Genomic DNA, 21,475 nt, shown 5'->3' with positions numbered 1-21,475 from the left:
AATTATACATTGTACCTTAAAAGAATTAACTTCAATGAAAAATGAAGAATATATTCTTATTCTATGAAGTAGTTAAGAAAGAATAATAAATTAAAAAATGAGTTGACTCTTAGATCCAGACCCACGAACTAGGAGTGCACAGACCCGGCCCGATTCGAAGGCCTGGCCCGGTTCCGAACACTTTAGGGGCTAATTTGGTGTGATTTCATCGGGTTTAGGACCGGGTAAGGGTCTCAAAAACAGACCCGGTCATTATTTCGGGTCGGATCCATGCCATAGCTCGGGTTACCCGAAGTTGGTCCGGTGGCCCGGTCATCATACACAATTAATATTTTGTGTTATTAGTGATGGATCATGACTATTCTTATGTGGAATTTAAGTATTGTAAACCTTAATATTTTGTGTTATTAGTCATTATAAGACTATATGTTAATGTTTTATGTTTAGAATGTATAAGACTTTAGACTAATGCATAATATTGTGTTATTTGTATTGATTTAAATATTTGGTATTATTAGACAATATTAGTATTGATTGTGGTTTTGCTTTAGTATTGATTGTGGTTATGCTTTAATTTTAAAAAAGGGTTGGTTCTTGTTATATTTTTCTAAGTGAATTTTACCATGTTAAATAATGGTTGGAGTTTTAGAAATTTGGAAATTTTTACATACTAGCTTACAAGAAGGTATCAACGTAATGTAATGTTAACGGCCTGGTTTTCACCCGATTTTTACCCTGTATAATTATGTATTAAATGTTGATTTGATGTATAATTATAAAAAATGATTGACAATTAACATAATTATGTATTAAATGCTAATTTGATGTATAATGATTGACAATTGATATAATTATATAGAAAATAAAATATAGCAACTAAAATTAAATTTGTTAACTAATTGAGGCTAGGTAAATAATGTTTGGCAATTATTTTAGCATATTATTATTATTATTATTATTATTATTATTATTATTATTATTATTATTATTATAAATGGGTCACCATTAACGTAACAACTTGCCACTAATAAAATTATTGCATAATGAATGGGAATTAGAATTATATCAATATAATTAAAATGATCAAAAATATTTTCGATTGATAATTTATTTAATAATGTATTAAATATTAATTTTATATAATTATAATAAAGATATTTTCTAAATTAGTATAATTATGCATTATTCATTAAATGCTAATTATAATATAATTGTAATATTATAATATAATTATAATAAAGATATTTTTCTAAACTAAATTTAGAAAAAAGAATAGTGCTTTTATTTTGGAGAAAAAATGAATTCATGTGGAATTGACACCTTACTTTTATTAGTTGATAATGTATTAAATATTGATTTTATATAATTATAATAAAGATATTTTTCAAAATTAGTATAATCATGTATTATTCATTAAATTCTAATTGTAATATAATTATAATAAAAATATTTTTCTAAAATAAATTTAGAGAAAAAATAGTACTTTCATTTTAGAGGGAAAATAATTCACGTGAAATTGATACTTCACTTTTATTAGTTGATAATGTAACACTTGGTGTCTGTAACACCTGCACCAGAAGAAACTTCAGCTAGTGTGGGACCTCGTTGGCAGTGTTGTTTGTTTCAGCTGCAGGTGTACTTCCAGTAGGAGTAGCTTTGGCCTTGGAAGCCGAGCTATAAGAGTAGCAGCAACCTCATCTGCTCTCTTCTATTTACATCTCCTCTTAGTGTGGCCCTTTACTCCACAATATGTTCATGTGAATGGCTTTAACTGTCTCTTTAGAGTAACAGTTTGCTTAGCTTTCTTATTTCCATTGGTACCCTCATCAGCGTCCTTTCTTCTTTTAATCGTAAGTTTTTCTGGTTTCTGTTTAATGTTAGGAACTTGTGGCTGATTGTAGCTGATTTTTCTCACATAGATTGGCCTGAAAGAGGATTGATGTGATGTTCATAGGTCATTTTGTATAATTTCATTATAATCAAGGGGTGATAGAAATCTTCTGGTCTTGTTCACCCGTGCAAGAGCAGCACAGACATGAACACATAGTAAGCCTACAGTAAATTAATCAAAAGCCAGTTCAACTTCAGTCCAGGTAATAATTCAACTAAAACCACTTATATTGAATTATGAAAATAAAGTTATTGTAAATGTAAAAAATATAACCTGTTAACATTCAAAACTGATATGTGCAAAGTCTTTTGTTTAGATCGACAACCATGTTTGTTGGGTGTCCATGGACCTCAAACTTTTCATAGTCTTCATCTCCAGTCCATATGGGAACCCGGTTCTTTAATTCTTTCCTAATCTTTTCTAACCGGATCTGAATAACAAGAGGAAGTTTTTCGATGAAGAAAACATCAAGTGTATCCTCATCCTGTCTGGAACCAGCTACCAGTACTGAACTAACTTGTCATATCCCAACTCCTTGAAATAGTTTTTGACGAAGAAAACATCAAGTGTATCCTTATCTAACTCTCCTAAGCAACTTCTATTGTCAGGTGAGTAAACCAATCTTCTATCAACATTCTTTTTAAATGTTCCACCATGATGGAACATGATATCCAACAATTTTTTCATGTGCACCGAAAAAAACTGTAACATTTTATCTAATGTATAGAATCAGCAAACCACAACAGAACATAATCCAAAATTGCTTATAAACAGCTACTTCATTGATATTGCCATTATAGAAATACCCTTATTTTCTGTTTGAAAATAGAGCATTCTAAAAATCCCTACCTACACCACCCGGTGCAAAAAACCCTAACTAATAATATAGCATCAATAGTTTTTCATCAACCTACACCAAATTTCCAAGTAAAATTCATAATGATGGATACCTTAACACTATAGAAAACAGAACAAGACTATTTTATATATTACATGCCTACCTTTGTGACAGAGGATTTCACGTAGAAGCTTTGCTCATTCCTTTATCGATTTTGAGCCAACGATGACCAAGTTCCTCTGAAGCCGAAATTGCTTCACCCCAAAAACCCTCGTCAAGACTCTCAAATGCCAGGATTTGGAGTTTTCAGTTCGAAGAAGATGAAGAAGACGAAGTGATTTCTTTGAACATGGGGGGTTTGAACGTTTTGTAACTCCTTCCTCCTTGAAACGACGTCGTCTTGTTATGGGTTTAGCGCCAAAATCTATTACGATGACGTTTTTCATTGTCTAGCGTGGCAATTATTTGCCAGGTCACTCTCGCCGGAAAGCTAGATGAACGGAAAATTCGAAAGGACCAACTTGGTGCATTTTTTTCAATTTTAAGGATATAAATAGTGTAATTGGTAAATTAGGGATTGAATCGGTGCATTTCGTGAATCTTAAGAACTACTTTAAAATTTAACTCATTTTCATTAGTTGATAAAAAATCCAATTTTAATACATTATAAATAAAAAGTGGACTAGGTAGTGTAAATTTTAATTCAATCAAATTTTATACGTTGATTCTAATTATAGATCAAAAGCAAATAAATTTGAATTTATATACACAATCAAAATTATTATTAGTGTACATAATTATTAATTAAATTGATGTGACTTTTTGCTTTAATTCAAATTATTAAATCTTACATAAATCATACAACTAACACAAAATTATATATATTTTTTGTAAATATCAAAGTTTGTTGCTATATCTATTTATAATATATATTTTAAAACAGAAAAATTCAAGGAGACCATCTATTTTTAGTTTTTAAAATTTTTAATATTAATCATGTCACGTCAGTTTAAATAATTAATTGATACAATTTATTTATTACTTATTTAATTGAATTACTTTTTAATTTTTTTGTTTTTATTTCTTATGTGCTTTATTATTATTATTATTATTATTATTATTATTATTATTATTATTATTATTATTATTATTATTATTCCACTCTCGTCATAACATTTATTTTCTTTTAGGTTATTGTATAATTTTTATTATTATGGTCCAAATCAAATCATGATTGGCCTTCAAAAGACAAATTCGTCGGTAAACTAATCAACCAAATTTACAAAAAAAATAGATAGAATCTCTCCTATTCCTAAAATCTTGTCAATATGAGTATTATTTTTGTGTATCAATAATAAGCATCTATCTCTAACAATAATAACAGTATCCAAATATATCCGCAATTTGTGTGCACCTTCAGAGAATTGGACATGGCGGCTTCAATTCGCAGAAACCAGTTTTAAGTCTGATGCATTGGCCTCCATTTCTGGGCAATTCCATTTTGCGGACGCTTGAAGTGAAATGACCATAAGTATTTTCATCCCTTTTTTATTCGTATGTATTTTGGTAATTAAATAATTTTAAATAATTATTTAAATAAAAAAATGCCTTCATTTGGCTATTCGTTTTGCAATTCTGTTATGCTTTTCAACAAGTTAACTAGAATCCTTCTCCGACAAAAGTAACTCAACTTCGTTCTTAGAGAGGTTAACGCTATATCATAGACTAACAGCACCTACAAACTAGCTAGTGTAAATAATACAATCTGCAGTTACCGCAGTAAAATCATTTCATAAAAAAAATATATACAAATTAAAAGGTGTGCTAAATCACATGAAAACAATATAAAATTAATCATAATTTAATAATTAAGAACCGTATATAAACAATCTTAATAACATAGTAGTACAATTTAATTTTCTATTATAGCTATTTTAAAATTAATTTTCACATAAAAGGTATAACTTAATTTTAAAGAATTTATCTCTCCATTTCCCAAAATTATCACTTTAAAAAGGTCCAAAAATAAAAATAAAAGTCTAAAACACTAAACCGATTAAGAGCTAGTTTTACAAGAGTAAATACCATATTGAATTAACACTCAATTTGGTCCTTAAATTTATATGTGAGTCTCAATTTAGTCTTTAAAATTTTAATTTTTTTTATTTAGTCTCAAATTTTATAAATATGACTCATATTAGTTCATGAGACAATTTTTGACACAAAAATATTAATAGAACATTGATATAGACAATCAAATGCCACGCTGAAATTTGTAAAATGATGCACGCTCATATAGCCCGAAATTCAAGGATTAACATGAATCATATTTGTAAAGTTTGGGGACTAAATAAAGGTAATTAAAATTTTAGAAATTAAATTGAGACTTATGTACAAGTTTAAGGACTAAAATTGAGTATTATCTCTATCATATCTGACTCCTAACTATTTAAAAAATAGACAATTCATCCCTGTTAATAAAAAATAAAAAATTATTTCTTTCGATTAGATTAATTATTCCTTCTATAAATTTTTATGTGAATGATAAATAGTAATTGTTAACGCATGATGTTAAAGCTGTGAGTTGATCTATTCCAGGCTGCATGGATGAGTCATCCTCTTTTTAGGAATGTTGTTCATACATCTTGGAATAAAGGAGCTCCGGATGTGATCAAATGTTTGTTGGAGGTTCAAAAAGATGCAACTAGCTTCAATAAAAAAGTTTTTGGCAATATTTTTGTTAAGAAAAGGGAGCTGGAGAGGTTTTTGAATGACGTTCAGATTACTTTGGAGAGTCGGGAGGATCAACAGCTTAGAATCAAAGATCAAGTTTTGCATCAGGAATTGAATATTGTCCTTCTTCAAGAAGAGCTGTTGTGGTATCAAAAATCTAGAGAACAATGAGTGAGATGTGGAGACAGAAATACCAAATTTTTCATCTGCAGACAGTTATCAGGCAAAAAAGGAATAAAATTCATGGGTTGTTTTTGGAGGATGGGTCTTGGGCCACGGAGACTTCGACTCTAGAAATGGCGGCAAATTCTTTCTTTCAAAAACTCTTTTCTACAAGAAAGGATATTGACCTGGACGTCATGGGACCTTTTTCTTACTCGTCTCTTAGTACTGAGGCTTGTCAAAAGCTAGTGAAACCAGTGATATCTGAAGAGGTTAAAAGAGCTGTGATGACCATGAGTTCATTTAAAGTCCTAGGGCTAGATGGATTTCAAGCAATTTTTTACAAAGAGTTCTGGGACTCTCTTAGCAATGATGTGTGTAGACTGGTCAAGTGAGCCTTTGAGGGTGAGCCAATGAATGCGGCTATTTTCGATACTCTCGTTGTTTTAATTCCTAAAGTGGAAGTTTCCTCTTCTTTACGGGAGTTTCGGCCTATTAGTTTATGTAATGTAATTTATAAAATTGTCACAAAGGTTCTAGTTAACAGGTTCAGATCTTTTCTGTCGGAGATCATTGGTCCTTTGCAAGGAGAGTTCATTCCAGGAAGAGGAACCACAGAGAATATTATCATTGCTCAGAATATTATGCACTTCATGAAGAACACCAAGTCTCGAAAAGGGCCATGGCGTTCAAGATTGATTTGGAAAAAGCTTATGACAGGGTAGACTGTCGTTTTTTGGAAGCTACTTTGGTCTGGTTTAGGTTTCCAAAGGCTACCATTAATCTTATATTGAATTGTGTGACTTTCTCTTCGTTGGCAGTTTTGTGGAATGGGAACATGCTCCAAAATTTCAATCCAAAAAGAGGGTTGAGGCAAGGAGATTCCATGTCTCCTTATCTATTTGTACTCTGTATGAAAATGCTTGCCTGCTTTATCTCTCATAGAGTTTTCCAAGGTTTGTGAAACCCGGTAGCGGTTTCTAGGAACGGACCACGACTCTCTCATTTGATGTTTGCAGATGATCTTTTGCTTTTCTGTAAGGCATCGAAAGCTCAAGTAATAGAGTTTATGCATTGTCTGGACTTGTTTTTTAGAGCGTCAGGTTTGAAGGTAAATCTTCATAAGTCAAAGGGCCTAGTGTTCCAAGAGGGTATCGGAGAGGAGAAAAAAAGGTTCTTTCAGGGGTCTCTAACATTCGGTTCTGCAATGATTTGGGTAAATACCTGGGAATTAACATTGGTCATGCCAGAGCTTCCAGAAAGATGACTCAGGAGGTTATTGAAAAAATTTTGAGGAAACTCTCTAATTGGAAAGGATGCCTGCTGAATAAGGCAGGGAGGGTTTGTCATGTTAAATCGGTTATGGCCTCTATCCCGGTTTATGAAATGCAAATTTCTCTTCTCCCGAAGTATGCATGTAATAAAATTGATTCCTTGATGAGACAGTTCTTGTGGAAAGGCCAAGCGATCGGCAAAGGGTTGCCTCTGGTCAGGTGGGAGGTCGTCATAACTCCTAAAAGGGCAGGAGGATTGGGTATTAGGGGTACTTCCTGTGCTAACATAGCGCTTCTGGAAAAGTTGGTATGAGTTTGTCTAAATAATAGTGAGAAGTTGTGGGTGCAGGTTCTGAAGCATAAATATCTCAGGAATCAATTTGGTATGAACGAAAACAGTAGAAATTCTTCATCGGTTACCTAGAAGAACATTGTTAGTGCCTATGAGCATCTCACGGAAGAGTTTCATTGGAATATTAGGGATGTCCACAAATCAGTTTGGTATGATGAATGGACTCCTTTTGGTAAACTTTGCAACCTTGTTCCTTATGTACATATTTCTGAATCAGATTTCATACTCACTAACTTGTGGAAAGGAGTGTCTTGGGAGGTTGATAGTCTTACCATGCCTATTCCGCATAAGATTAAGCAGTTTATTTGTGGTCTGAGATATCTTAGTTCGACTGAGTTGGAGCCACAGTGGGAGTGGTGGTCTACAGCAACAAAACAGTATAGTGCAAGGGAAGGTTATAGATGGTTATTAGAGAAAACATTAAATTGGAATGTCAATAGTAACTGGAACTGGTTGTGGAATACAAACATTCCGGAGAAGTTCAAATTTACTATGTGGCTTGGCTTACATGATGCTCTACCAACTGAGACCTTTCGATTCAAGCGGCAGTTAGCTTCTTCAGATATGTGTAAGAGATGTAACAAGGCGCAAGAGACTATGGAGCATTGCCTTAGAGATTGTGAATGATCAAAGGCAATTTGGCATATGTTGGATCCTAGTATCCTGAACTCGACGGCTGGTACTGCTCTTGAAGAGTGGTTTCGGAAGGCCTTGGCTAACAATGAGGCATCTTTTGGTGCAGGACTTTGGTGGATATGGAGACATAAGTGCAATGACATATTCAATACTGACAACCCTTGGATAGACCACAAGGTTGTTGCCTTGGCCAGAATTACCGCCAAGGACTTACAGGTTTACAGGAATCGAAACAATGCCTTTAGGTCTCTCCGAAATTGCCTGTGTAGGGAACCACCGGCAGGCAATAGTTTTAAAGTTAATTGTGATGCAAACTTGTATCTAGATTCAAATTTAGCGGAATTTGGGTGTATTATTAGAGATTCCAAGGGAGATTGGATCTCGGATTGCTCTGGAAGCATTCCCCTTGGTCTATCATCAAATGTGAATTATTTGCTGCTTGGTGGGGGCTGGTTTTAGCTTGGGATTGCGGTTTGAAGGATATTATATGTGAAACGAATTGTCTTGACATTCTGCCCATCATGCATGAGCTTACAAGTGGGTGTTCATCTGAAGTAACAGATTTGGTTCACAAGATTCAAGAGCTTTTATCTCGTCCTTGACTTGTTCATGTTGAGTGGGTGTCCTGAGAAGCAAATAGAGCTGTGGATTGAATGGCTAGATATGATGCCAAGAGTAACTCTAATCATGTTATTTGGTTTGAGTCTTGTGTTGATCTCCAGCAAATCATCCACTCGATATAGGATAGTGTTTGCTTTGTTTCTTTCCATGTTTAGACACCAAAAAAAATTTATGTGAAGAATCACCATTGTTTGGAACTATTTAACTACTATTTAGTAAGAGTGTTTAAAACTCGACTTAGTCCAAAATCTTATCTGAACTCAGAGACATATTTTTCTAGATTTAAATTTGTCATTTTTATTCATCGTTTTTTTTGAGTCGAATTCATATTATGTTTTAAGTGATTTGGTGTGACCCAAATTTTTTTTATAATTAAAATATGTCTTTTAGAATGAAATTAGTAATAAAATATCATATTTGTATACTTGAATTAATAGTTTTTATATTATATAGTATTATTTTTGTTTAAAATAATTTATTTTAATATAAATATAATATAATATTTATTAAATTTAATTTTAAAAATAAAATTTTATTAATTTATTATATAAAATTTATAAATTTATATATTAATTTTACATCGAGTCAAATTTTGTTTAATTTGATTTATTTTGGAACATTTTTGGATTGGGTCAAAAATAGGCCTAACAAAGCTATTAAAGTTGAATTCTGATCTAATTAAATGCGGCCTATTGACAAAAAAAAAAGATTTGATCCAACTTATATGAGCTAATATCTAGTAAGCAAATCTGTGAAAACATCCTTTTGGTAAGTTTTACTCCGTGATTTTATGTTTTTGGAGCAAAGGTGTGAAAACCTATTCGAAGGAAATACATTTCCTCAATTTTTTTTAACAATTAAAAAATAAAATGTAATTTCTTATCATTAATTTTATAAATAGGACATTTTACTCTCTCAATTTTTTTTTTAACAATTGATAAAATCTATTATCCTATTCGAACAAATTGGTCAAATCAGGAACTGCGAGAACAATGACTCGATTAACAAAAAAAACCGCCATCTCCAAAAACTGTCTCAAAATCGTTAAGCCGGCCGGAAGCTGGTTGGTTGGATGCACCGGACCTGACCGGTTTTTTAGAAAAGGCTTCATACAACGTCGTTTTGCCAATTAGGGAAAAAAAAAGGAAAGAAAAACCAAGAAAGAAACCCTAACTTCCCTCAGCTCTATGGGGGTATGGCCTCTCTTTCAACTCCAGAAGACCAGAAACACTTCGAACGCAGCACAGAGGAAGTAGCAACCTCCATCTCATCGCCGGTCTTCATTCTGTCCAGCCACCGCGCCGTCACGTCTGCGACGCCGCCGTCCGGACTGCTCCAGCGTCGTTGCAACGCCTCTGTTCAGTCTTTGTTTCGCACTGCCTTCTGTTCCGCCGTTGATTCGCACTGTCCTCTGTTTCGCCGTGCTTCCGCCGCCGTTTTGCCGTACTTCTGCCACTGTTCAGCCCCTGTTCCGCCGCGCTCCAGCCGTCGTCATCCAGCCTCTGTTCAGCCTTGTTCCGTCGCGTGTTCCACTTTCTGTTCAGCCGCCGTTCCGCCGCTGTTCAGCCTCCATTCCGCCGCTGTTCAGCCTCCGTCGAGTTTTAAAGTTCCAGCTCCCTCTCCCTCTTCTGTTGATTTTCAGAAAAGCCTAAGGTGATTTCTTTTCTCCCTCCTCTGTTGCTGTTACAGTTCTTGTTTTGATATTGCTTTAATCTATAATTGCTCTATCAACTTGTTTTGTTATATTCTTAATCTTGTTAATTTGATAAATGGTTGTTGTGGTGTTGTTTTTGACCTTGTGAATGTTAGGTTGTTGTGCTGTTTTCTTGACATTTTGATAACTTGTTAATTTGGTAAATTGTTCTTGTTGTGGTTTGTTTTTCTTGATCTTGATTTGATTTCTGTTGTTTTGATCTTAGTTCATGTTGGTGATCTTAGTTAATTGTATTTCTGTTATTTGACTTTTGAGTTTGTATTTGGATGGGATTATAACATTGTGGCTGATGTAGTACCATTAATTTGGATGACATTTTACCGTTTATATTAAATATTTTAGTGTGTTTATTTATATTTTATTTATTATTTTATTATAAAACGGTCGGTTGAACTACAGTTGAATCGGTTGAACTAGCAAGCCAGTGTTAGAGAGGTTTGATAACCAGTTCGGTTTCAGAACATTGCTCTAGAGAAACACACCTATTTATACTTAAACACTAACCAACTCAAACTTGTCCCTCCTAGAGCTGACGAAGCCTTCCAATGAGGTGTTGAAAGCGCTGCAAGGTGCAATGAAGCTCCTAACTAAACTACTAAAGAAATTGGTAAGTCAGTTTGTTGTGGTGTTGAGGAAAGAGGGATGCAGAAGTTTAGGAATTTCAAGAGGAGCTTTTCATTCCAGAAGAGGCAGGGTCTCCCTCAGTCTCGATTCAATGAACGTAGCGAGGGTAACGAATTTGAAGAGGCCATTGATGTTTTGTGTCAACAAAATCGTCTCAATGAAGCCATTGAGTTGCTCCACCAAATTCATCGACCCTCCCCTCGCATTTACTCCACCCTGATCGCCGCTTGCGTTCGCCATCGAGCTCTCCAAGAGGGTAAAATGGTCCATGCACACACCAAAGCTTCCAAGTTTGTTCCTAGGATCTCCATCTCAAATCGTTTGCTTGATTTGTATTCCAAATGTGGCAGCCTCGATGATGCCCAGAAGCTGTTTGATGAAATGATTCACAGGGATTTGTGCTCTTGGAACACCATGATTGCTGGGTATGCCAAAATTGGACGCCTTCAACAAGCTAGGAAGCTGTTTGATGAAATGCCCCAAAGAGATAACTTTTCATGGAACGCGGCGATATCTGGTTATGTTAGCCATGCTCGCCCTTGGGAAGCGCTGGAGTTGTTTAGAAGGATGCAGAATCACGAGAGTTCGAATTTGAATAAGTTCACCTTGTCCAGTGCTCTGGCTGCTTCAGCCGCTATTCCGTGTTTGCGTCTTGGGAAGGAGATTCATGGCTACTTGACACGAACTGGTTTGGACTCGGATGAGGTAGTTTGGAGTGCACTTTTGGATTTGTATGGCAAATGTGCGAGCTTGAATGAAGCTAGGGGTATTTTTTATAAGATGGAAGACAAAGATGTAGTTTCATGGACTACCATGATTCATAGATGTTTCGAAGATGGAAGAAAGGAAGAGGGATTTTCCTTGTTTAGAGAGTTGATGAGGTCAGGCATTAGGCCAAACGAGTATACATTTGCTGGAGTTTTAAATGCATGTGCTGGCCATGCTGCTGAACACTTAGGGAAGGAGGTTCACAGTTACATGGTGCGCATAGGGTATGACCCGCGTTCATATGCCGTAAGTGCACTTGTTCATTTGTACTCAAAGTGTGGGAACACTGAAAATGCCAGAAGGGTGTTCAACCAAATGCCTCGGCCTGATTTGGTATCATGGACTTCTCTTATTGCTGGTTATGCTCAAAATGGTCAACCAGAAAAAGCGCTTTGGTTCTTTGAATTATTGCTTCGATCAGGTACTAAGCCCGATCAAGTTGTCTTTGTTGGGGTTCTTTCTGCTTGTACTCATGCTGGGTTAGTGGACAAGGGTTTAGAATATTTCCATTCAATAAAGGAGAAGCATGGGTTGATGCATACTGCAGATCATTATGCATGTGTTATTGATTTATTGGCACGATCTGGACGGTTTAAAGAGGCAGAGGATATCATTGATAAAATGCCAATAAAGCCTGATAAGTTCCTTTGGGCAGCCTTACTTGGAGGATGTAGAATACATGGAAACCTTGAAGTGGCTGAAAGGGCAGCAAATGCGTTATTTGAGATAGAGCCAGAGAACCCGGCTACATATATTACTTTAGCTAATATTTACGCTAATGCGGGTCTGTGGGCTGAGGAAGCCAGGGTTAGAAAGGGTATGGAAAGCAGGGGAATTGTTAAGAAGCCGGGTAAGAGCTGGATTGAGATCAAGAGACAGGTGCATGCCTTCCTGGTAGGAGATACATCCCACCCCAAAATATGTGATATTCATGCATTCCTAGGAGAAATCTCAAAGAAAATGAAGGAAGAAGGCTATATTCCGGACATAAACTTTGTGCTACATGATGTGGAGGAGGAGCAGAAAGAGCAAAACCTCGTTTACCACAGCGAGAAGCTTGCCGTTGCCTTTGGAATCATTTCAACCCCGCCGGGAACTCCTATCAAGGTTTATAAAAATTTAAGAACTTGTGTAGATTGTCACAATGCCATGAAATATATATCAAAGATTGTTCAAAGAAAAATAATAGTGAGAGATTCAAATAGATTTCATTGTTTTGAGGATGGAAGCTGCTCATGCCAAGACTATTGGTAATGTCGTGCCAAGCAATGAGTGAAACGGCATCTTCAATCTTTGATTTTGCTGTAAACAGCCTTGAAGGGTTGCATTGACAATCATCTTTTCCTCTATCCCTATAAATCAAAAGGGTACATCTATCAAGCAAAATTGTCGGATGCCGCATTGCAACGGGGTATGAAATGTTCAATAAATGATGGAATTATGCTGCATAGGATCGATCTCAGGGGATTATATGTCGCAGGTGTACCATTCATTTATGAATTATGTAAATACCGCAAGGCAGGGACCTTTATTTGTGGGTTCTGTATTTTCTAACTCCATCGGAAAGTGGTAACTTATTAGCATCTCAATTTATTTATGGCAATGTTCCTCCGGAGGGTGTCCTTGTTGGGAGTTAAAGCCAGGCCTTCTGCTTCTGCCCCTCAAAGGGTAATTGAGGTGGAAAATGGTTCAAGCTCTTGCATCAAAAGTGTGAAGATGATAAATGGTGATTTCTAACAAGAATTGAATTTGGAGATGAGGCCCAAGTAATGTTAGTTGCAAGAATCATCATGGAAACTTCAGGACATGTTAGAAAACAAAATGAAGTTATATTCTTCAACCTTTTATCTTATTTCCGAAGTCAGATAAATTCTTCAATAAAATCATAAATTTCTAATCTTTGAAACCATATTATTGTTTGTTCTTTCCTCTCTTCTTTCACAAAAAGTATGTGAACTGCATTTAACTGCAGTGCCTCCTCAGAGTCACTTTTACTGTATAGAAATTAATTTCTACAAATATAATTTACTTGTTAGATACTGAATTGTACCCTTTATGGAATGTATGAGAAGAAGAGAAAGAAGAAGAAGAATCTTTTATCTTATCGGTATTCTCCTTACTTAGTACTTACTGCAATTATAAAGAAAGGTATAGTTTTTAATATAGTATTTGTTAGCTGAATCATTTCTTTCTTATTTTTCTCTTATGGGTTTAGGTAGCTGAATATTTTGGTACGTGGGTATATATGGAATTATGGATAAAGATTAGCAGCCATTTTGTGTCGTATTCCAATTATCCAATACAAGATTTGCATGAAATGAAACGTAGGTGGCTGCTCATTCTTAAAGGAATGAATACATTTATGCATCAGCAACTCACTGCTTCAGGATCTCAGAGCATATTTGAGAGAATTTCCTACCTATCACATAAGCATAATAATCTCCAAATTCCGTATTCTTTAGTTTCACTTTTCAGAAAGTGTTTTGAGACAATGATTCAATGTGATACACGACCTAGCTTGCTTCATCCATCTTTTTAAAGACATGACACATTAAGATATAATACTTATGTCTGATTTTTTATGTTTCTGTTTCAATGTAATCAAGCATATATGTTTTGTGGTATTTAAGGATGCTAACTCAATGCAACCTTAAACGTGGTTGCTATATTTATTATCACTTAATTGGAAGATAGACGAAAAGAGTTAGTTTGCAGATTAAATGATAGACGATGATAGTTATAATCATGTGTTCAAAGTATAGATATATAGATAGATAGAGACTTTGCTGCAGTGATGACTTTTCTGATCAACTTGAAGCAAGGAAATTCGAAGTATCAGGCTGCAAGAAGTTGCACACTCTAGGCACTGAGTTTGCCTGGAACTACAGCAATTTGACCACCACCAACAACAGCACCAACACCACCACTGTCAATGGCGCACTCATTGAGATCTTTTTCCGGGCAAAGCTTAGAAACTACGAAGGGTGAGTAGTTATTTTTACATAATTGGAACTGCTGGTTGGGCTATTGGACTTAGTCTTGGAAGATCTTCAAAGTATTACACCTTCCACACTCATCGAACCTTTGGCATTCTCATTTTCACATTTAGTACACTCCAAGTAATATTCCTCTTTTCTCTCTATAAATTGATTTCTACAATTTATATCTTGATAAAGTCATGCATGCACATATATAGTAGTATGCTGGATGAAGCTAATTTTTATGCAGATTTAACCAATAAAATTTCAGGATGATGATATATTATGGTAAATAGTAATGTCATTAGTAGTTAATTATTTAGGGTGATTTCAGGGTTTCATTTAGAGACAATAAAATGAAATATTAAGACAAACGATTTACGCTATTATTATCGTCTCTATTTTATCTGTTCAGATATTTGTTATTATACGAAAATAGAGACAATAGATACAGACACTAGTTTAATTATGAAAACAGAATCAATCAGTGTGTGAAAAAGAAAAATAACCAAAAAGAATATAAAAGAGAAAAGTAAAAGGAGTGTGTTTAAAATCCTAATTTTTAATATTGCTATATATATATTTTTGTACTCCTCACATTTTTTAAAATAAATAAATAAATAATCTAGCTCGGTAGGCCAATCTGTCCCGCCAAAACCTCCGGATTTGGTGGACTCAAAACCTTTAGTCTGGCCCAACTTTTATGGATGGATTTAGCTGGTCGACCCGGCGAGCTCGACCAATTTTGTCACCACCTTTAGACGAGTCCATATCCGGTTACTCTATGTCTATGTCTCAACCCTGTATATTTTGTATTGAAGCATATTAATCTAGTGTAGTGAATTTTGTGCATTTTCAGATGTTGGCATTTCGGTTAAAGGCCAAGCTTAGTGATGATTATAGGAAATGTTGGAATATGTACCATCATTTTCTTGGCTATTGACTGCTTGTAATCATAGTCATAAACATATTCAAACTCTTCTGACACAGATTAAGCTAATTTCAGTACTCGATATGTATTCAATTTTCGGAACCTCTCAGTAACCGAGATGTGGCCAATTGTGTATTTATGTAATTACACTGTACTTTATGTATTTTCGTAAATTTTATATTTATTTAATTTAAATAAAAAATTTCAAATAACTTTAGTATTAACTTTTATATAATAAAAATATATTTTATAATTAATTTAGTATGTGCGAGTCTTAATCTAATTAAAAGAAAAAAAATTTTCTATACACCATGACACTTTTTAAGTTCAAAAAAGATTCTTGTATAATAATGTATATTAGATATATAATCATTCATAAAATAAATAAGAAAGAAGAATGTTGCAAGCACAACTCCATTCCACTGCATATTGATCAGAGGACATAAACAAGAAAGAAGAACATATTTCCATGAACCATAACCATAAAAGAGCATATAAAGAACATGTAATCAATTAACAAAATCCCCTAAACTGCTAAACATCAGTGTTAAATTTTCAAAAGGATTGTATGCTACTGTCATGTGGTGAATTTAGCTAATCAATTATTTAAGAAACAACATCTACCGTGGATGCACCACACTAACTGTGATTTCATTAAATGACACTAGTTCACTCTTGCTTGATGAAGTGTCACCAACAAGATCTCTCTCAGTGAAGAACCCTGGCATTTTTGGTTGAAGCAATGTGCATTCGCTACTTAGCATCATAAGAACATGCAACATGCTTGGCCTGTCTTCTGGATTCTGTTGAACACAAAGTAGACCCACATGAATTGCTCTTATGACTCCGGATAAATCGGACGAATTTCTGATGGACGGATCAACTATTTCAGAGCAATTACCTTCTATAAAGAGTTTCCATACCTGTATGTCACACCAGGTAGAGTTAGGACACGACTTAGGTGAAGGTACATATATTATTTGGTTTGTAACAAAATAATAAATATCAATAACAAACAAAAGTTTAGCTTACATGCCCCAGAAGATTAAAGCGATGATTTCTGTTGCTGAACCCTCTATTTCTTTTTCCACTTACTATCTCTAATACAAGCACACCGAAGCTATAAACATCAGACTTTGTTGAGAAAATTCCATCAATTAGGTACTCTGGTGATACATAACCACTACAAACATCAACATACAATGATACAAGTATACAGCTTCAGCACAAGGTTTATGTTAATTATATATATTAACATGTTAAGTAATCAAGTACTTACTAAGTTCCAACAATTGTTGTTGTGTTTGCTTCATTTTCATTTCCAATAAAGCTTCTGGCTAGTCCAAAATCAGAGATTTTGGCATTCATTTCATCGTCTAGCAGAATATTGCTAGCCTTGAGATCTCTATGAACTATTCGATGTCTCGAATCTTGATGGAGATAGAGAACGCCCCGTGCAATTCCAATGATAATAAGGAAACGCTGAGACCAAACTAGTTGCATGCTCTCTCTTTATCTTTTATAAATAAAAAGAAAGAAAGCCTGAGTTTCAGATTAAAGTAGTCTTTGTAGCTCAAATTTTAAGTATTTTCTTATAGGGGAACAACCACCAATGTTTGGGAAGAAACTGTATTGCCCATAAAATTTTACAAGCCTGAGACATGGAAATAAGGATACATACAAAATTATGTTGGGCTGGTGAAACACAGATACAAATATAGACATTGTATCCTGAGATACTAAATTATGTATCTTATGTCATTTTTGACAAGAAGAATATAAAGACACTAGTAATAGAAATTTATTTTTTTCATAATCTGTCCTATCTTATATTTTGTTTATAACAAAATAAAATACACAAATACTAATTTGGTGTTTCTGTCTTTTATGTTTTATTTCCAGTGTCTTATCTTGTTCTGCTCTCAAATAAAACACAGCCATATGTTGCTATGATTGCTAGGCTTTCAATCAGTTACTTTAACTAAATGTTATGGTAGAGAAATATGGAAGATCTATTACCCAAACGAGAAAATAAGTAATAGTAAATAAATCAAAACTAGGAAAGTATCAACTTAAAAACAAACCAAATATGAAGTAGTCCAAGCTTTTATTTGGCATATATTCATAGACCAGCATCCTTTCTTCTTCTTGAATGCAACACCCTAGAAGCTTCACCAAATTCCTATGCTGAAGTTTGACTACATTCAACACTTCACTTTTGAACTCTTGAAGACCTTGTCTAGAATTTACTGAGAGCCTCTTAACTGCTATTTCTCTTCCATCGTTCAGCATACCCTAAATATTGCAGTATTTAATGTGAACATCCACTTTTTAAGTTCATACTATTAAGTATAAAGCACTAGCCATTTTGTTTGATATATAATATACTACCTGATAAACAGTTCCAAAACCACCTTTTCCTAATATGTTACTGGTGGAGAAGTTATTGGTTGCAGCAATAAGTGTAGCCATATCAAACAGTGGTAGTTCTAGTTCTTCCTCCTGATGCTCTTGTATTACATGTGCATATCTTTCTGGACTGTCCCTCATGTTTCCTGCAAAGCAGTAAGCATTAAGAAAAGAACAAATATAGTATGGCTGCAGGAAAATGAAGAAATCTGCTAACTAGATTTTCTCATGCCTCTTAAAATATGTTGCTAGATTATCCTGTTTCTAGAGCCTCCATTTTCCCTTAATGTCTTAATGTTATTGCAAATTTATCTCAAATTCATATATAGGTTAATTTTCTATTAACTAATAGATTAATTGAGAAACCATGAAACTCACCAGCTTTACTTATTAGAAAAAATCAATGAGGCTGCAGAAGTGACTTACTATAGTTTATCTGCTGCTTCTTTCTTCTGTATAGCATGAAGGATAGGCATAAGATCAAAATTCCTATAGATATGACTGTGATGGCGGCAATAATCTGCAGCTTCCTGATCTTGGATTTATGTGATGACTTCTTAATTTCATCTAGGAAAAATATAATTAACAATTAAAATGTACATCTAAGAAAACAATGCAAAAGGAAAAACAGCAAGAAGGAACTTGTTAAATTGTAAGATGAACTTCTATACCTATATCTTTCCTTGACATTCTGACAAAAAGATCTTGCTGTGGATCACTCAGAACTCTGATATCTATCAGCTCATCATACCAGAATAAACACCCTGTTCCTCCATTCCTGATATCCAAGGAAGCATAAGCCGTGCAGGAACAATTCTTCATGCATAGATTAGCACACTCCTCAAGACTCACGCTATTATTTAACCATGATGCTCTTTGTGTGTTTGGTAACTTTAAACCAGACAACTTTACAAATCCATCATCCTGGCAACTCAATTTATTGATTCTAACACAGCCATTAAACCAACCTGTCTGATTCCATTCTTCAGGGTCTTTAGGTTCGAATCGGTTCAATAAGCAACTACATACAGGGGAATTGGCTACATTACAGATACCATATGCTCCACATTTACCATAATCATCACAGATATCAGTTGGCAATTTTAAATAGACACTCCAACTCTTATTTGTAACACTCCACACATAACGAGTCATTGATCCGTCTGCAGATAGCACACTCCTTGAATATACAGCACTATCGACAAGCTCATATGTGTAATATATCTCTTCCTTGCTGTAAACAAAGTAAAAGTTGTAAAAAGTATTATGTTTTAACTGGGGAATTCCACCAAACCGAAGACCATTCCAAGATCCACCATTAAATGTCATGGATTGGCCATCTTTTGTACATAATTGAGGATATCCAACAATATTAAGCTGGTGAGTATAGCTACCTTCAGAAGGGTCATCAGAACTAATCGGTGATATTAGGTACCTTGTAAGGCCTGTAGTTAAGTCACTTCACAGTTTCATCCCCGGCAGTAGCGTGTTATAAGGGTAATCAAAACTCTGCCAAATAAAGCTCTTCAAATCATCATCATTGCTCCCATCTTCCTTCACAATGAGATTCCCTGAATCCAAAAGCACTGCAACCGGCCGCTGCGCGAATCTTGATGAGTTGGAATGCCAAATGATGGTTATGACTATGAAGAGCAAGAGTTCCATTGCCAGTGATCTTCAAGACCCCGGATGAGTCATTAAGTGGAGTGTTTCTATTGGCAATCCATACTATTGTCCTAGATGGCACTTTACTGTACCATATTCCAACGTAACGGTTCTTGGAACTTTCTGGGATACTGCAGAATCCAACTACAAAGGTTCCACCGGCTGAAACCATGGTGTCATCATCAGTGAGGGACTGGGTAATACTGATGCTTTCTATGGCAGTGGAAACGGCTATATCATGCAGCAATAAGAAGCACAACAGAAGCAAGGTGAACGTTTCCATTGTGTTGTTTTGCTTTATTATTATTGTAGCTTACTTGGTAATAGTGCTCTTTTTTATAGGAAAAGTAGATAAAGAACTAGAATAGATTCAAGCACGCAATAGTTGACATTCTTAGTCTATAGTGTTGGAATCTTCTATCTCAAAAATAAAAATAAGTATGGAAAATGTGAAAGATCAAGCAAAAGCCAAGAAATTATAGTGTTGTCTTATATGATATATGGACCCAAGAAAGTTCCATGAGGAGTTGAAGCAACCAATAACAGTATATCTTAACCGAAATTGAAAACTAGGCATGGCTTTGATTATGACCGTTGACCAATTACTTTTTTGTATCCACATAATGATTGATTCCTCGCTGATTTTAGGCACTTTGATTAGATGAGATAGAATTTCAGTTTTTCTATGCTCAAGGTGACAATGGAACCATCAAACACTTGGTTAAGGCCTTAAGGGAGGCTCAACAATGCTCCCCAGGTTTGACCAATGAAAACTAAACCATTTCAATTATTCAAGCTGATTTAATTTATGAACCATATTCGAGTACGACGGAAGTTAAGAAAATGACCGGAAAAATTCAATTGGATGATAATTATATTTACTAGAATGAGATTCGCGCGATACGCGAAGCTGTAAATTAATGATAGTATATAATAAATATTAAAAATTGTTAAGTTGTAAAATTAAATTAAATATGTGTAAACTAAAGTTAAATTTGAAAAGTGTTTTGTTTAAAATAACTTGTAGTACAAAAGATTTGGATGTTGAGTTGTACAAAGTGACATTTTTATTTGGTAGGTTGATTTTTATATTTGTTTTAGTCGATGGATTTAGTCTTCTTACGTGGCGCTCGTCCTCCTTTTTCTTTATTAGTTATTGTTAGAATTGTTACTTTCTTCTTTCTATCGAGGTTCTTGTGAAGACATGTTCTTCTATTATGTTGTTTATTCCATCTTTGCGGGTATGTTTTTTTTCCGAAGATGTGTCTTGAATTTATTTGGTTCTCTTTTTTCTTAATCTCTTGATGTAGTTTTTCAATGACATCTACAGTAAAAAGAACAAAAATGTGTAGATTTTTTTAATAAGTTATTTTTAATAATAATAATTGAAATAGTATAAAATAAAATTACTTGTTAGTATTTTTCTTTGACCCACTCTGTCAGATAATGTCTCAAGTGATGCAAATTCAAAATAGTCTTGAAATGTTCAAAATTTGATCTTTAATTTCTTTCACAACAATTGTGAGTAAAAAGTTTGTTTTCATTATACCTTTATTTGCTTTCATTATTCCCTACAGTATTAGTAAATCATAGTTCATAATTAGTTAAAAAAGAATAATGAATAGCATATTAAAAGAAGTATAATTTTAACGATATTAAAATACAATTATATATAAAGTATTATAAAATAGTATAAAAAGCAAAAATATAAAAAGTATGTTTTCGTAAATTCAATTTAAAAATATAATAAATTTGTTTGTTTTGTATCTTTTCATCTAATATAATCATTTTTAAGCAAAGAGACTCTTTTTCATTTGTGAGTGTTAATGTTTTTCATAGATAAACCATATAAACTTTGATAAACACATTGTCTTTTTGT

The 21,475-nt window shown here is 34.1% G+C and overlaps 3 protein-coding genes across 5 annotated transcripts; 1 reads left to right on the top strand and 2 right to left on the bottom strand.

Moving 5' to 3' along the window:
- Positions 1-9,638: 9,638 nt before the first annotated feature.
- LOC112707315 (pentatricopeptide repeat-containing protein At4g37170) lies at positions 9,639-15,731 on the top strand. Of its 3 annotated transcripts, XR_011864828.1 has the most exons (4): positions 9,689-10,160; positions 10,749-13,720; positions 13,829-14,732; positions 15,451-15,731. XR_011864828.1 is itself a non-coding variant. In XM_072201262.1 (2 exons), the coding sequence occupies exon 2, from the start codon at positions 10,864-10,866 to the stop codon at positions 12,865-12,867; it is 2,004 nt and encodes a 667-aa protein (XP_072057363.1). In that variant the 5' UTR covers positions 9,639-10,160; positions 10,621-10,863; the 3' UTR covers positions 12,868-13,717. The 3 variants fall into 3 exon arrangements, 1 of the variants encoding a protein (XP_072057363.1); XM_072201262.1 differs by lacking the exons at positions 13,829-14,732; positions 15,451-15,731 and having other exon boundaries at positions 9,639-10,160; positions 10,621-13,717; XR_011864829.1 differs by lacking the exons at positions 9,689-10,160; positions 10,749-13,720 and having other exon boundaries at positions 13,829-14,597.
- A 189-nt stretch (positions 15,732-15,920) lies between these two features.
- Positions 15,921-19,921, bottom strand: LOC112705342 (G-type lectin S-receptor-like serine/threonine-protein kinase At4g27290). Its single transcript, XM_072201263.1, has 7 exons — positions 18,603-19,921; positions 18,358-18,498; positions 17,914-18,077; positions 17,607-17,817; positions 16,802-17,038; positions 16,555-16,705; positions 15,921-16,445 (listed from the first exon to the last, which is right to left on the bottom strand). Exons 1-5 carry the CDS (start codon positions 19,258-19,260, stop codon positions 17,016-17,018), a joined length of 1,197 nt encoding a protein of 398 aa, XP_072057364.1. The 5' UTR covers positions 19,261-19,921; the 3' UTR covers positions 15,921-16,445; positions 16,555-16,705; positions 16,802-17,015.
- On the bottom strand, positions 16,143-16,890 carry LOC140174726 (G-type lectin S-receptor-like serine/threonine-protein kinase At4g27290). Its single transcript, XM_072200228.1, has 3 exons — positions 16,802-16,890; positions 16,618-16,705; positions 16,143-16,445 (listed from the first exon to the last, which is right to left on the bottom strand). The coding sequence occupies exons 1-3, from the start codon at positions 16,888-16,890 to the stop codon at positions 16,143-16,145; spliced, it is 480 nt and encodes a 159-aa protein (XP_072056329.1).
- Positions 19,922-21,475: the final 1,554 nt, after the last annotated feature.

This window comes from Arachis hypogaea, chromosome 8, assembly GCF_003086295.3.
Source record: "Arachis hypogaea cultivar Tifrunner chromosome 8, arahy.Tifrunner.gnm2.J5K5, whole genome shotgun sequence".
NCBI lineage: Eukaryota > Viridiplantae > Streptophyta > Magnoliopsida > Fabales > Fabaceae > Arachis > Arachis hypogaea.
Note: the sequence above shows the minus strand (reverse complement) of the source record. Positions and strands in the feature narration are given on the sequence as shown.